At 25.4% G+C, this 15,471-nt stretch overlaps 2 protein-coding genes across 2 annotated transcripts; one reads left to right on the forward strand and one right to left on the reverse strand.

The window, feature by feature from the left end:
* Positions 1–28: 28 nt before the first annotated feature.
* Positions 29–3,935, forward strand: LOC132917952 (60S ribosome subunit biogenesis protein NIP7 homolog). Its single transcript, XM_060978958.1, has 4 exons — positions 29–486; positions 673–898; positions 979–1,119; positions 3,751–3,935. The coding sequence occupies exons 1-4, from the start codon at positions 431–433 to the stop codon at positions 3,868–3,870; spliced, it is 543 nt and encodes a 180-aa protein (XP_060834941.1). The 5' UTR covers positions 29–430; the 3' UTR covers positions 3,871–3,935.
* Positions 3,936–10,948: 7,013 nt separating this feature from the next.
* On the reverse strand, positions 10,949–15,400 carry LOC132917961 (serendipity locus protein alpha). Its single transcript, XM_060978977.1, has 10 exons — positions 14,716–15,400; positions 14,459–14,632; positions 14,119–14,382; positions 13,911–14,048; positions 13,638–13,815; positions 13,045–13,247; positions 12,790–12,976; positions 12,569–12,730; positions 12,233–12,481; positions 10,949–12,169 (listed from the first exon to the last, which is right to left on the reverse strand). The coding sequence occupies exons 1-10, from the start codon at positions 14,824–14,826 to the stop codon at positions 12,015–12,017; spliced, it is 1,821 nt and encodes a 606-aa protein (XP_060834960.1). The 5' UTR covers positions 14,827–15,400; the 3' UTR covers positions 10,949–12,014.
* Between the last annotated feature and the right edge of the window lie 71 nt (positions 15,401–15,471).

The raw sequence follows: 15,471 nt of genomic DNA on the forward strand, positions 1-15,471 counted from the left end.
ACAAATTTCTATACTATAAACATTATAACCCTGTAGGCTGTAATACTGTAATGTTATAACAGTAAAGTTGTATATTATATCTTTGTGGTTTTGAGTAAGGTAAAGAATAGTCCTCCCAGTGCTCCCACTGAATAATATCACATCGATAAAATGTTAATGAAGCCATGTTACTAACTTCTTTTTTATAAAAGTTTTCAGTTCCATAATATTATCAGCTATGGTTTCAACATCCTACTTAAAAATAATATTATCTATGGTTTTATCACGCAAAATATTTTAATCAACCGGCTATCAATAATTGTCAATGTTCACAATGTTGACTGTTGTCTACACGCTACTGCCTATAGTACCACAGAATACATTTAATTATTTAATTAATTAGCAACTAGTAATACTACTTAAAACTTTAAAATAGTTTGCCAAATTTACAATGAAACAATTGACAGATGACCGAATGAAAGTATTTTTTGAAAAATTGTCCAAATAGTAAGTTAATTTATTTGCATATATGTATCGGTTAAGTTAATTGTATTTTATATAGCTTTTAGTAAATCTGTAGATATATTTATATAAATGTAATACATAGGTAAGTACATACAGATATTTTTATACCTAATTTATTTGTCAAAACAAATAGTTTTTGTTGTTTATAAAAATATTTTTTTATTTTAGCATTGGCTCAAATATAAAATTATTAATTGATCGTTCAGATGGAAAATATTGTTTTCGTGAAAAGAAAGACCGAGTATATTATGTGTCTGAAAAAGTATTAAATATGGGATCCATGATGAATCCTGATAACATAATTAGTATAGGCACATGTTTTGGAAAATTTACTAAGTCTGGAAAATTTAGAATACATATAACGTCTTTAGACTATCTAGCTCCATATGCTCAGGTAAAATAATATTAACCTATATATATATTTTATTGTTCACTGTATATGAATTGTTTTTACTATACTTATTGTATTTTTAGCATAAAATGTGGATTAAACCTGCCGCTGAACAGCAATTTCTGTATGGTCATAATGTTTTAAAGTCTGGTCTTGGGCGAATTACAGAAAGTACTACTCAATACCAAGGAGTTATAGTATTTTCAATGAGTGATGTTCCTTTGGTAAAAACAATTATAATCTTTGTAATATTATTTTTAAGCCACATATTTATTTATTTGTTAACATATTTATTATTCAGGTAATCATTTAAATTTAAACAATATTCATTGAACTTTAAACTACATATTTATACTTTTATAGTTAAAATTAGTGTAATGTAATTTTAGATGGAGCTTGTAGACTTGGAAACTACTGATCTAATCAGCACTAAATTTTACACAAATATCCCTTGAAACTTTGTGAAGCTTTATAGCTTCAATTTTCAATGGAAAACATTAATTTTTATACATGTTTTATATGGTTAACGGTATTTTTCCGAATCAAAATTCCTGAATGAACTTTTTACTGATCGGTATTTTATCCGAAAATTTGAAAACCCAAAACCTTTTTTTCTTGAATCGAAATTTCCGAATGTCATTTTTTCCATAAGTCTATGAACCCAAATCTATGTTAAAAATGATAAATTATAATGCATATAAATAATTAAAACTAATAATAACATAATTCATTTTCTAGTGCTATCATTAAATATTTTAAAATTGATGAATTATAATTTATAATACATATAAAAAATAAAATTAATAATATAAAATGTATGATTTAAAAGTCAGTCATGGTCTTAATCAGTTCACAAACAATTCTGTGTTCGTTAAAAGAATATTATACTGCTCTGAGCATACTAAACAGTTTCCTTTGACGACAACAGCAGTGACGTAACTGGGAAAAAATCTAGGGGGGCAATGTATAATGAATGTAATACATTTATTATTATCAAAACCCCTCCACCCCTCCCCCGGTTAAAATATATACCTTTAGCTTTCAAAAAATTGTCGTGAAGGGGGCAAGTGCCCCCTCTTGCCCCCCCCACACACACACACAATTACGCCACTGGACAACAGTACATATTTTTAAAGACTGAGAACGAACGTTTGACGTCAACTGAAGTTATTATGGTATATTTGAAGTTTACCTCGTAATCGATTATTTATCTTATAACTAAATATTTTTATATTTAAATTATTATTTAGTGAATATAAAATTTAGTTTTAATTTTTCTACTTGACAAAATATTATTTTATACATTTTTTTTAAATTTTCGCTTCAATATGCAATAAATTTTAAATTTTGCCAAAATATGTAATAACCTTTAAATATGTAAAAATATGCAAAAAAAAAAATTCACCATTAGCTTCAAATTATGATGATTCGTGAAGATAACTGACAAAAATCCAAAAATATGCAATCACATAGAAATCCGCGCTCTAATTATAATGTATAGCAATAGCTGTATTTTTATTTGGGGTAAAATGCCAATTGGGAAAAATCGCTGGTATCACAAAAATGTCAGGTTATACAACTAGTTCTAAATAAAATGTATACATGTTCATCTGGTTGATAATTTTAATTATTATTTCATAAATATTTAAATAAAACGTTTAGTAAGATATAAGGTATAAATAATTAAATATGTCATAATATTATTAAGTGATATACAATTATAAAATAAAATACTTGTAATTATAATATACTTACTTTAAAAATAGTAGAGTAACAAATTTATAAAAATCTAACAGTTTTACAAAAAAAATTCCACTTAAATTCTCTCAGTTAGTTTTAAAATTAAAATATAAATTAGAGGTTTCCTAGATCAGTGCTTTTAAAACTGGGGGTTATGAAATATATATAATGAATACCTAACTTAATCCTGGTAGGTTGTAAAATAATTAATGATTTTGACTAATCTTGATAGTTTCATATTCAATTTAGGGGGGCCTGTGACAAAAAAGTTTGAAAAGCATTACCCTAGATAATATTCTTCTGAACGTTAAATTTTCCACATTGTTCATTAAAGAACGATGACAACACATAAAGGTATAATATTTTCTTAAACTTAACATGCATAACATGCATAAAATAAATACTCAATAAGCAGTGCTTGGAAGGAACGCGTTCAATTGAATCCGTTCCTTTGATTTTGTTCCATTTCCAGGAACTTATCAGGAACATAGTTCCTTTTTCATGTTTAGGAACATATTGGAATTTTCTTCACTTTTTAGAAGAACATGAACAATTTTTTTGTTCCTTTCTTCGTTCATTTATTTTTAAATAAAATTAATTAAATCAATAAAAAGGTATAGCTTCTTTTGAAATTTAGTAGCTAATATAAAGATAATTCTGTTTACGATATTATTGATAATATTATAATATTTACAAAAGTTAAAACTGATTAAATAACAATGTGTTATTATGTTTAAAATTTTAAAATTAAAACAATTATAGTATAAAAATGTACCTATGTTTTTTAATTTTATTTTACTTCACATTAAAAAGGAACGAGGAACTAGTTCCTTTTTTAAAGGAACTTTCCGAGCACAGTAACAGTAAATAAGTATCTCAAATGAACATACCACATTACTATGCATTATAAAATTTTTATAAAGATTTCAATATTAGCATGTATCTAAAATGTTGATACAATATCATTAAAAAAATGGACAACTTAAGAATTATTCTAGTTTCAAAAAAAAATGAATTTTATTTGCATTTTATTTAATATGACAATTAATAAGTATAATATTCACGTTATATTTTTCATAAAATTGATTAGAATTAATTATTTTATTTCATTTCAGGGTTTTGGTGTTGCTGCAAAAAATACTACTGAATGTAAGCACACGGATCCATTATCTGTAGTTTGTTTTAATCAAGCCGATATCGGTGAATTTATTAGATGTGAAGATGATTTAATATAATACATTTGCTTGTATTATAATTATTTAAAATATTTTTAATAAAACTCTTTGACATTCTAAATTTATATTTAAATTGTATTTGAACTTCAGTAATAATTATTTATTTATATTTTAAATTCTTGTTTTCTCATCCAATTTGTCTGTTGGTACCTAGTATAATAATTAAAAAAAAACTGATACCTTGGATACCCTGAATATTAGCTTATATAAAAAAATTAATGTTATTTTAAATATTATTAGATATAATTCAAAGGGATTCGCTAAAATATTATTTAGCCCCTCTATTTAAGCACTGTTTGTAGCTGAGTGATAGGTGAGAAATACTGCTAGTTGGACGGTTGATGTTTTTTCTATCTCAAGTATAAATGTTTATTTTCTCTCTCCGGTTTACTTGCTTCTCTTTCATACCTTAACTTTATCAGTAATCAAGAATTCATTACAACATTCTTGTCTAGAGATAAATGTTATATTTAAAATATACTTTTTATAATAGGTCAATTCACTCTAATATTAAATATAAAAGCACACTATTGAACTAGTGAACGAATGTACTATGTCGTACGTGTGTAAGATGGAAACAATACATGCGGGTGAGACGTCCTCTTAAAGTCTTAACATCCTAGTTTTTGTAATGAATTTCTTATCTCTTAAAAAAAAAATACTATTGGTGATCAAGGTGAATTTATATTTTAAATTCAAGCAATTAATAAAAAGTTAGGGAAAACTCGCTCTGTTCTATTTTAGATTATCAATTGGACCTCATCATTGAGTAGGTGACTGTAATAGATGTATTAAATTTGAATGGACTAAAACCATTGAGTACAAATAACAGTTTTGAGTACATAATAATATATTCTAGCTGTCTACCTTTTTTACTGCAAATATTTTTTTTTTATGTGTATATAACCATATCGTTATTTACTAATTTATTTTTCTATTAGTTATACGCTATACATTGAAGTTAAACTAATTTTTATTGAAAACAGATCGCATACTTGATATTTATTTATGGCCTCGCGAGGTCCTCAATAATTTATGAATTTTATGTGTAGAAAGGAATTTATTCTAAAATGTTATCTCCTTATTCTCATTTTATTCAAAGTCAACAAAGAATAGTGACAGTACTGACAAAGCGGGATTTTAATTTTTGTGATGTATTAGGTAATGTATTATTGATATAACATTAATCACTATTGTTTAACAGAATGGTCTCAATTACTGTCGAGATTTTGGAAACAAGTTGATGGACTAAAGTTTCTTATAAAAAAGTAGTCTGTAAGTTAGTCTCAATGCCAGCATTAGTACTAATCTTACATTTTTAAATTCCGAAGATGTCTTAAAGACTAAAATAGTTGGAATTGCTTATTTCTCTGTTTGATAGAGTAAATTAACAAAATTGCTTTCATTAAATTTTCGTTATTTTGGAAGTTATGGTCAAAAAACTTTCACCAAAAACTAACTTATGTTATTATTCATCAAATGAAAAACAAAAAGAAAAAAAATCAATTTTGAGTTTCTCAATTATGCAAATGTTTAAAATAACTTTATAATTCAGTTTTATGTGATTTATTAACAATAACATAAAAAGTAAGTACCTACGGTAGGAAAATTCTGATTCCACCAAAATGTTGAGTATATTTAAATAAATAAAACATTCCTAAAACAAAAAAATCGAAACACTTAAATGTTTTGTATTTTAAATGCAAAAACACGATTTTTGAAAAAATTGAACATTTTGAAGTTTTTGACCATAACATCCAAAATAAATTCGACCGGCTTTTTTTGAAAGTACCATTAAATTAAGCATGCAAAAACACATACTTTGAAAAAAAAATTTCAAAAAATCGTTTGGGAGCTAAACAGTAAACTGCATTTATGCCACAAATCGCAAGTGATAAATCTTTGTAGTTTTACAACTTTTGGTGAGTTCACAAATTTATGCTTGGATTTCCTTGAAAATGTATCTATACTCGATACTTAATCCTTATGGAGTTGATTTATATAGCTTGTAGCTCGTGTTGACGTGCTGCAATTCTACTAAGTCAGTGTTAATGTAATAAAAATAGAAACAATGAAGCTCTAACCTAATGTGTATTGCATATTGGTGTTCATACTCGTTCAAAACTTGCTGCCCAACAACAGGTTTATCTTATAGCAGAGCCGTTAAAAAGGGTGAGGCGACTGAGGAATTTGCCTCGGGTATCAATGAAATGGGGGCGCTAAACTTTGATAAATTTTTTTAATTAAAATATTATTTTACCAATATAGTATTTAAGGAGCATTTAAAAATATCTTACTTAAAAAAAAATATTCTACTACACCATTTGTAACTGCCACCAGGAGCGCTGACTACCAGATGAGGGCTCATCAATACCTACTAAAGTTTGTATGGCACATAATGCATTTTAGAATTTATTCTTATTTTAAGCTCACATCTTCTGTAGTTTTATTCCCTGCTGTTTATATATTTTATTTTGTTTGGGTAACCTAAAGTTACACCCAGGCACAAAACACTTAAAAGCAGTCTTGTAAATTATTCGAATATAGGTATCATTTGGAAACTAGGTAGTATTTAAATACATTTTGAAGTATTTTTATAGTATTCCAAATACAATTTTTTTAAAGCATTTTTTAAGTATTCTGAATAAATTTTAGAAATATGTTTAACAAACTTTAAATACTTGTTTTTAAATATTATAAAGAAATCAGTAAGTTCAGATAAAATTTAAAAAAAAAATGACTTTATAAAAGAACATATTTTAACTGTTTTGGGCTAACGTTATTATCTCTAAAAAACTTCTGAGAATTTACTGTAAAATGTTTAAAGTTTAAAATGTACACTGTACAGTATTAGGTAGGTACGGTTTAGGTATGTAGACTCGTAAAATTTAAAAAAAATACTTTGTGAGTATTCGTAAAATACATTATTTTATAAGTATTTTTAATAATTTTTCATGCGAATACACTAGTATTACAGTAGTATTTTAATATTTTTTTACAAGCCTGCTGAAGAGGCATACTAAATAAGTAAAAAAATAAATTTCAACCGACGTTTACACAAAAAGAGTATAAATTATTATGGGATTTATTTTTTGTGTGTCAATTAAAATGAATTTTAAAATAAATACTTGTTGACTACTTTTCTAATAAACAAATATATAATATACAATTTTAAAAATGAGATTTTTTTTTGACAGAAGGGGGCGCATATACTCAAACACTTGCCTTAGGCGTCAAATGAATTTGTGCAAAATGAAGTATTAAGAAACAATATTGAATACATTTGAAAATTATTTTGATCTAAAAAAGAAATAGCCAAATTAAAGTTCGACTAAATCTGATTGCATTGAAATAATGTGATTAGAATTAACAAAAGCGCATAATCAACAAAATAAAATAAAACAAGATACTACCGCTGAGGCGCTGTATTAGAACCACGGATTATTTAGAACTATTTTTTCAAATAGTGGGATAATGGGTCATAAACTATCTAGGGAGTTCAAGTATCGTGTCATAATTACTACTTATTCTTACATAAAACTGTATTCGAATAGTATAAATGGTTTAAAAAGGGTAGGTAATTTATGTGTTTGAGAATTACATACGTAAACTAGAAGTTGAAACATCAAAAAATAAAAAGAGTATGCTGTTGGTTGGGTAATTTAAATATGCAAATTAAGTACTTGTGTTTATTAAAACAATTGTAAAATCTCGTCAACAATAAAGAATTGAATTCACATACTGAAGAGAAGTTGGAACATGGTAGGTAATCGGTAATCAGAAGATTATTCAATATGAACCTATATCGGCTATATCTTGAATATTGCCTTTAAAAATAAAACCTAAACTTAAACTTTTCAATCGCATAAACTGTGCTGTTAAGAATTAGTCTGTTTTAATAAATGACACACACACAATCAAAGATGTTCACAATGTCAAATTACTTTTCAGAAGCTTAAAGAATTGCTATAAGGATTTTTCTCTCTATGCCCGTCACAAATTCACAACAGTTTCACGTGAAAGGAGTTTCGGCAAATCTAAATTGATAGAAACTTTCTTAAGATCAACAATGATTCAGGAAAGATTTTCAAACATGACCATACTTTCAGAAACATAAATCGCTAGTTTTTTTTTATTTTTTATTATAAAGTGTTCCTGACAGAGTCATCTAACTTATTGATAATATTAAATTAATATTTTAACAGTTTACCAATTGATAATCATAATTATTTACAAATCATTTACAACATGAGTATATACTATTTATAAAAAAAAAATAAATTGGATAAAAACACAACTATAAGAATGAAATAAATTATAAAAGAGTAGCATTACTGGTGTTTTTACAGGGCATCATGAGAACGTCCACGCTTAATAAATCGCTAGTAAACTGGATAATGAAGAAATCATTGACAAATTTGCTGACACACAAAAGTAAAGAAAATTCTGTTATACCTAAATAATAATTATTTTTAATTATTTTATTTTATTTTAATTATTATTAACTATTATTTTACACAAGGGCGCATCCAAGGGGGGGGGGCTAACGGGCTTTATCCTCCCCCCAAACATTTTGATAATTTTATTAGGTATATTGACTTTAAATTATTATATAAAAAAATTATCAACTATCGAAATTTTAACATTAGGTATAACATAATATTATATATTTATACCTGTCATTCCGGGCCCCGGGAGAGACCTCTGTTGTCTATTATTGTCGTCACGACGTCGCTAGTTGAAAGTGTTGAAACTATGTAGGATACCAGAAACTTCTTAGATTATACATGTTTATCGATACAATTTAGTTTATCGCAAACCGAAGGTATCTTTTCGTTAACAAATTCCATTTTCATTGTATTACTTATTTAATAAATTAACTAGTATTGTCGTTCAATTCGACATCGTTGGTTTTTTGCGAGCTAATTAATTTATTTATTTTTTGTTAATTGTTTATTGTTTTTTATTGATTCAAATAAGTGAATTTAAATACAATGAAACGTAATCATTCTGGAATCTGGATCATTATTAAATTATTTTAAAGTTGGGTCACACACCACACCTGCAGAAGTCCAAAAACAACCAGTTGCTATAGACAATTCATCGGCAATAAATAATGATGTACACTTTCTGTACATATTTCAAAATAAATACTATTAATATTTAAAAATGATTTGAATTTAGCCTCCTCCCCCCCCCCAAAAAAAAAAATCCTGGGTGCGCTCCTGATTTTGAAATACTTAATAATTTGTAAATTTCAAATTGATTTGTTTACTATAAAAAAAATAAAAGGAGTAAGAAGTTGAGTATTATTTATACTTGTGGGTGTGGTTAAAAATAGTATTTATTGTTTTGCTCAAAACCTATGGCCTGTCCAGCGAGAGAACGCGCCGATTCTGCGCATCCCCCCATGTCACCATACTATCAAAACTGGTTCACTTATGGCTGATGGGTATCATTGGGGAATGCACAGAATAACTGATTTTGGTCAGTTTGCGGCGCGTTCTCTCGCAGAACAGAGTATAATTACAATTTTTCAGATTTTTCTGAATCTTATTAAAACATTAAAAGCTGTGACTGTCACTCCCCACAACCTAAGGGGCGCATTGGTATAACGATAAATAGATAAAAGAATCACCCTGTAATGTATACGATATAAACTTCAAATTTATAAATTTTAATTTTTAGAATATGTATTGTGACATTGTGTTTATAAATGATATATTTTATTAAAATCTATATGTTTTTAATGAATTATTAATAATTTTGTAATTAAAAAAGATTGAAGTGTAAGGATTTCTTTTCCTAGGATCGGGGTTTTTTTTCTGGGGGATTTTTATTTATGGAAGAGTGGCAATTATTATATAAATTGGCTTCTTATAAGAAATGTCATTAATATATTTTTATAGCATTTATGGAATTACTAAAAATTGGCGAGGTAGATGTTTTAGAATTGACTAATTTAGCCAAACACTATATCCTGTCCTAAAAAATATGGCTATTGATTATAAATTGGTATTAGTAACTTTTTTTTTAGAACAAACAAAATTTAACGATGTACAAGTATTAATACTTGATAGAGTTTTAATAATAGCAGAGAATTGAAAAATAATGTTTTATTAATAACAGAATATCAACCAATTCGAAAATTCGAAAAGTGGTTCCCATTAAATATTTAAATGGAGTTTCATTGCGTATGCATAAAATATACGAGTTTAAATTGTAAGCTATTGATATTGATACTTAAATTAGTCTAGTTTTATTTTCCACTAACTAAATTCAATAATATATACATAGGGTATTTTTTTCATATTTAACCGACATCAGAGGAGGATCTGTTATAACCACTGCTGTAGATCTACTGCCATGGTTTGAACATTGTCAATATTACTTCTCAGTTCTCTACTACCATCGTTTATTTGTGAATAAAGTTTATAAAATACACACAATATATAACATACATAATACGAATCAGTAACATCAGGGGATTGTAGATTGTGCTGTGTCAACTTACAATATACATAAATGGATATTGGTCCCATTTGCTGATCCTATTCCTGGCCCAGTAACACATGAACCCACCGGTCTGTGATCCTGTTCAACTGTTTTCCCAGGAGGTGCTCAATAGTGTAGGGTGACTGCCCATAGATTGCCTCTTGCAGTCTTGCTTCGTCATTGATTAGCCTCTCATCATGTTCTTTACAACCGAGTAATAAATAGGGTATTGAGGTATATAGTGTACTGTTTTGTAGGTACACGGTTTATATGTAATAAGTCCTGCTAAGTCAAAGTACAAAAGTGCTGTAATACATTATTTTTGAGCAAAATGCATGTTTATATTTACTTACAATATTTTCAAAGAACAATAATTATGTTTAAAGCTTAAATTATGTAACTTCAAGGATACTTTTCAATAAAATATTTGTAAAATTGGTATATCTATTAGATGCCGTATCTATTTTTTTAGTTATAGTATTTTTACTTAGCAGATCAGTATTATAAAGAAAGGAAAGTATAATAATATCCACTTATAGCTTTTATAGCAGTGGTTTTCAACCGGTGTGCAGCAAAAAATCTATTAATAGTTTTATTAGTATGTATTTATATGTATATGTTACATACAAAGTCCAGAATTGTACATTTCGCAATTTGTACAGTGATTTTTGTACACATTGCGAATCGTACAATGTTGCTGTACAAAGTAACTAGATTGTACAAGTTACATTATTCAATTTGCGATGTGTACAATAATCATTGTACAAATTGCGAAATGTACAATAATTGTATAAATCACATAATTTAAAAATATAATATTATAAAAATTACAGTTTATCGTATAAAAAAATATTATTATAAAACTACACATTACTGTACATTATACACATTGTGATATAAAATAAAATATGTGAATCTATAGTAACTGTTGTGTTTTAAAAGTATTTTCTTAATAAATATTACATAATAGTGTATCATACAAAATTAGATATACCTGGTCTTTACATATTAGTATACTACAATTATTGTACAAATCATAAAATTTAAAAACATATTATAAAAATTACAGCTTTTCTTATAAAAAAATATTATTATAAAACTACATATTAATAAAATCAAATATAATTACGTACAATTTATCATTATTTATTTTTACAACCAAGTGAGTTATGACAACGTGAGTTGCATAATACATTTTTTTTTTACATATACATTTATTATTATAGCATTTCTGTGTACAAAATATATTGGTATATATTATATAAAATATGCTTCATATATTATTTAGATTGGTGTGCCGTGAAAATTTTGTAGACAATGAAGTGTGCCGCATGGTTAAAAAGGTTGAAAATTACTGTTTTATAGTAATGCAAACTAAATGTATACTATAATTATATATTATAAATAGAAAATAAAAATATTATAATCAGTGAAAATTTAATTAATATTTTTTTTATCAAATCATTCAAATTCTAAATATATTCTATTCTGAAATTAAAATATATTTAAGCGTTTCTTAATATTTAAAATTAGTTTTTACATTCAATGCAAACTATACAATTATAATCTAAATATTAAACTAGACGATTAATTAGGATGTTCATTTATATCATATTTGTAACAATTTGATATAAAAATAAATAAATATTTTAACATTTCTTAGCGCTTAAAATCTTATTATCAACATCTTTTAGATCTTGTATTCTTGTAGGAGTGTCAATACCTATTTCTTCCCATATATTTACTGTAGTTTTATTATCCTTATTTATATTGAATGACTCAAGAATAAAGTTATCTAAAATTTCTACAAATCATAAAATAATTATAATATTAATTTCTACAATTATTTTAAATATAAAATATTTACTTGTTAGATCCATTGTAACAACATTATCATAGGTTGTTTCATTAGTGGATATTAAACAATTATAATCTTTATGAGATATTTTTTTTGAAGTTTTACGTTCTAACTTGTTGTAAAATGATTTTTGAACTTGAATAGTTGTAAACAATAAATTCAGATCTTCATTGTTATCAAGGTCATCAGTTTGCAATAAACTCAGTGAGGACTGTCTTGTTTTAGATAAAATATAATTTGTGTTTTCTAATTCAGATACTAAGAGAAAAATAGAATATATTAAAAAATGATATATAATTTTAAATATACTAAAACTTAATTTAAAAAAATTACTATATTACTTACAATTTTTATCATCTAATATATTAGAAATTAAAATTTGATTATTCTTCAAATATTTTATTACAATTACACATCTTTTAAGTAATTTATTTTTAATTGATTCATCATTATAACTGTAATTTGTTCTTTGATTATAAACTAAACATGCATTATACTCTCTCAAAGCTAAAATTAAATGTTTCAGTATTATTTTTTATAACAATATATTTAAAATATATTTTTACCATTTTTAAACTGCTCAAAAGTTGAAGAAAGTTCTTTATTTTCAAAAAGAGCTGTAGCAAATATTTTTTCCATGAATTTTGAAAAATTATTCATTCCATTTGAAAACTTTATAAATAAATCCATGTTGGTATTTTCATCACTTTTAGAGATAGTATCAATAATACCCATAGAAGTTTCTACTGTTGTCTAATTTTAAATAAAATAACTGTAAATTAGTAAAAAAAACTCAAGTTTAAAAATATTACTGATATTACTTGAGTAAATGCAAAAGGGTCGACGATTTTGTCCAAAAGATTTTGTATTTCACAAATTTCAGAAACCCAATGGTTTATAAGCAGTTTTAAAAATGTCTTCTTTACTATTGAAGTTGGATCTAAATAAAATTCAATAATGGCTGGTACCATATCACTGTCCAAAAGTTCCAAGCTTGATATACAAGATTTTAAAGGAATAACATCTAAATAATGTTATAAACATAAAATTATAAAAAAATTGTATTAAATAAATATTTATCAAGGGACATTCAATAGGTAAAAATATGATTTCAAGAACCTTGTATCAATATTAAGCGTCTCTGCCTATGGAGACTAACTCATTGTAAATATATAATAATATATTTCTAATATATTTTATTGACTAAATATTTTTGGAAGCACTAGTACTATTGAAATATTTTTAGATAATTAAAATAAATTAATAAATTAAGCCAACATTTTATAATAATGTTATTATAATACAAGGTGATCTATTTAAATGTATAATTTTTAAATACGAGTGTAGATATTTAAATGGTGAAACTTGTATATATTTGTTTTTAAGAACTAATAAGTATTAGTTTGTTACTTACATTCATCATTTTTACAACAGGCCACAGAAAATAATCCAACCTGAATTAATACATCAGTATATTTATCCAAATCACAAATTATAATTGATAAATCTGATGAATTTCTTAGTTGTATGTCAACAGAATCACCACACTTTCTAACCAGTTTTTTAACTATATAAAATGGATCATTAAAAATCTAAAATGTTAATAATGTACAGAAAATAATAAATTAATGAGTAATAAAAAAAATGTATAAAAATGATAGTGTTTAGCTCAGTTTATATACTATACCTCAGAAATAAGATGTAAAACTGTTGTATTAATCCGTCTTTCAAGAATAGATAATGAAGAAGATAAATAATCAAATTGGAAAAAACTATCAGTATCATTAATATTTGTGTTTTCAATTTGCTGAATTGCTTTTAAAACCTTAAATAATATTTTAAATGAGTATAAATATTAAAAAAGTATAAATTATTCAATTATGAAAAATATTTACATGTTTAGATGAAGATGTTATTTCTAAGTTATCTATTTTATCTGCAACTTTAGCAATAGTTATTGCTTGAAATAAAATTTTATTGATAATTGGTTTAATAAGTTCAAAATTATCCCTATTGTTTAATGAATTTAAAACCATATTCATTTGATCAATAAATTTTCCTGGATGTTCATCTAAATCAGGTATATCTATCATTTCTAAACAGTCCTCCAACTTATAAAAACATTTTTGAATCCGCTTAATTAAGTATTTGCTTAAAACCTTATAAAAATATTTACAAATTAAACAATTATTAATATTAAATAAATAAATAAATACTAAATGTCATAATACATACCTTTTCAAAATTCAGAATAGTGGTTTGATCTGATATTGTTATTTCATACAGAAGAAGACATTTTCGAATTTGACTTAAACATACATAAAGCATGTAAACATTTTTATTTTTAAATGTTTTTAAAAAAACTTGAATAGATTTTACAAAATAAAGGAGTGGTCCATTTATAAAATCCTGTAATTATTTTTATTAATATAAATTAGATAGGTATAGTTAATGAAAATCCTAAAAAACTAAATGTTCTGTTATCCACTTACTTTAAATATTAGTTTAAAAGATGATTCATGCAATTCTTTTTTCTCAATATTATATAAATATCTAGAACACTCATTTAAAACTATATCAACTTTGGAACATAAATCATCCATTATAATATATAATCAGGTTTATAATACAATATTATTTGTACTTTGAAGTAAAAAAATCAATGTTCAAAATTGTTTGTGTAAAATGTGTTTGATTATGAAATAGAAATCTGATTTGGATTTTCAAATGACAGTTACACCACAATTATAAATTCATAAAAACTAGAAAGTAAAAGTAAATGATATAATTGATATAAAAGTATAAAACTGCATAATTCCGTTATATTATTATGGTTCTATGTGTGGTACCACAGAACAATGGGTACTAGTGTACAGGTAGAACCCGAATTACCCTATATAGAATATTATTCTATCATGATATAACTACTCATTACAAATTACTATGCAGTGTAATGAATTATTTATAATGATAATATGATATATATAATAGATAATACTATTGATGCACAACATAAAAAACAATGAAGGTACTGCAGTCAACCTGTTAATCTTTTATCTATAATAAATTAACATGCACTCGGCAATTGATTTAAATCTTAAAAAAAACTGTTATAGTCCATGTTAAACAGTCATAAACGAGCAGTTATTTTATATAGTTGGCCAACACACACACTATAAGATATTTTAGATATTACTAAAACCAGTATAACAATTATCCCCGAATTAGATAATATAATCTCAATTATT

This window comes from Rhopalosiphum padi, chromosome 1, assembly GCF_020882245.1.
Source record: "Rhopalosiphum padi isolate XX-2018 chromosome 1, ASM2088224v1, whole genome shotgun sequence".
Lineage (NCBI taxonomy): Eukaryota > Metazoa > Arthropoda > Insecta > Hemiptera > Aphididae > Rhopalosiphum > Rhopalosiphum padi.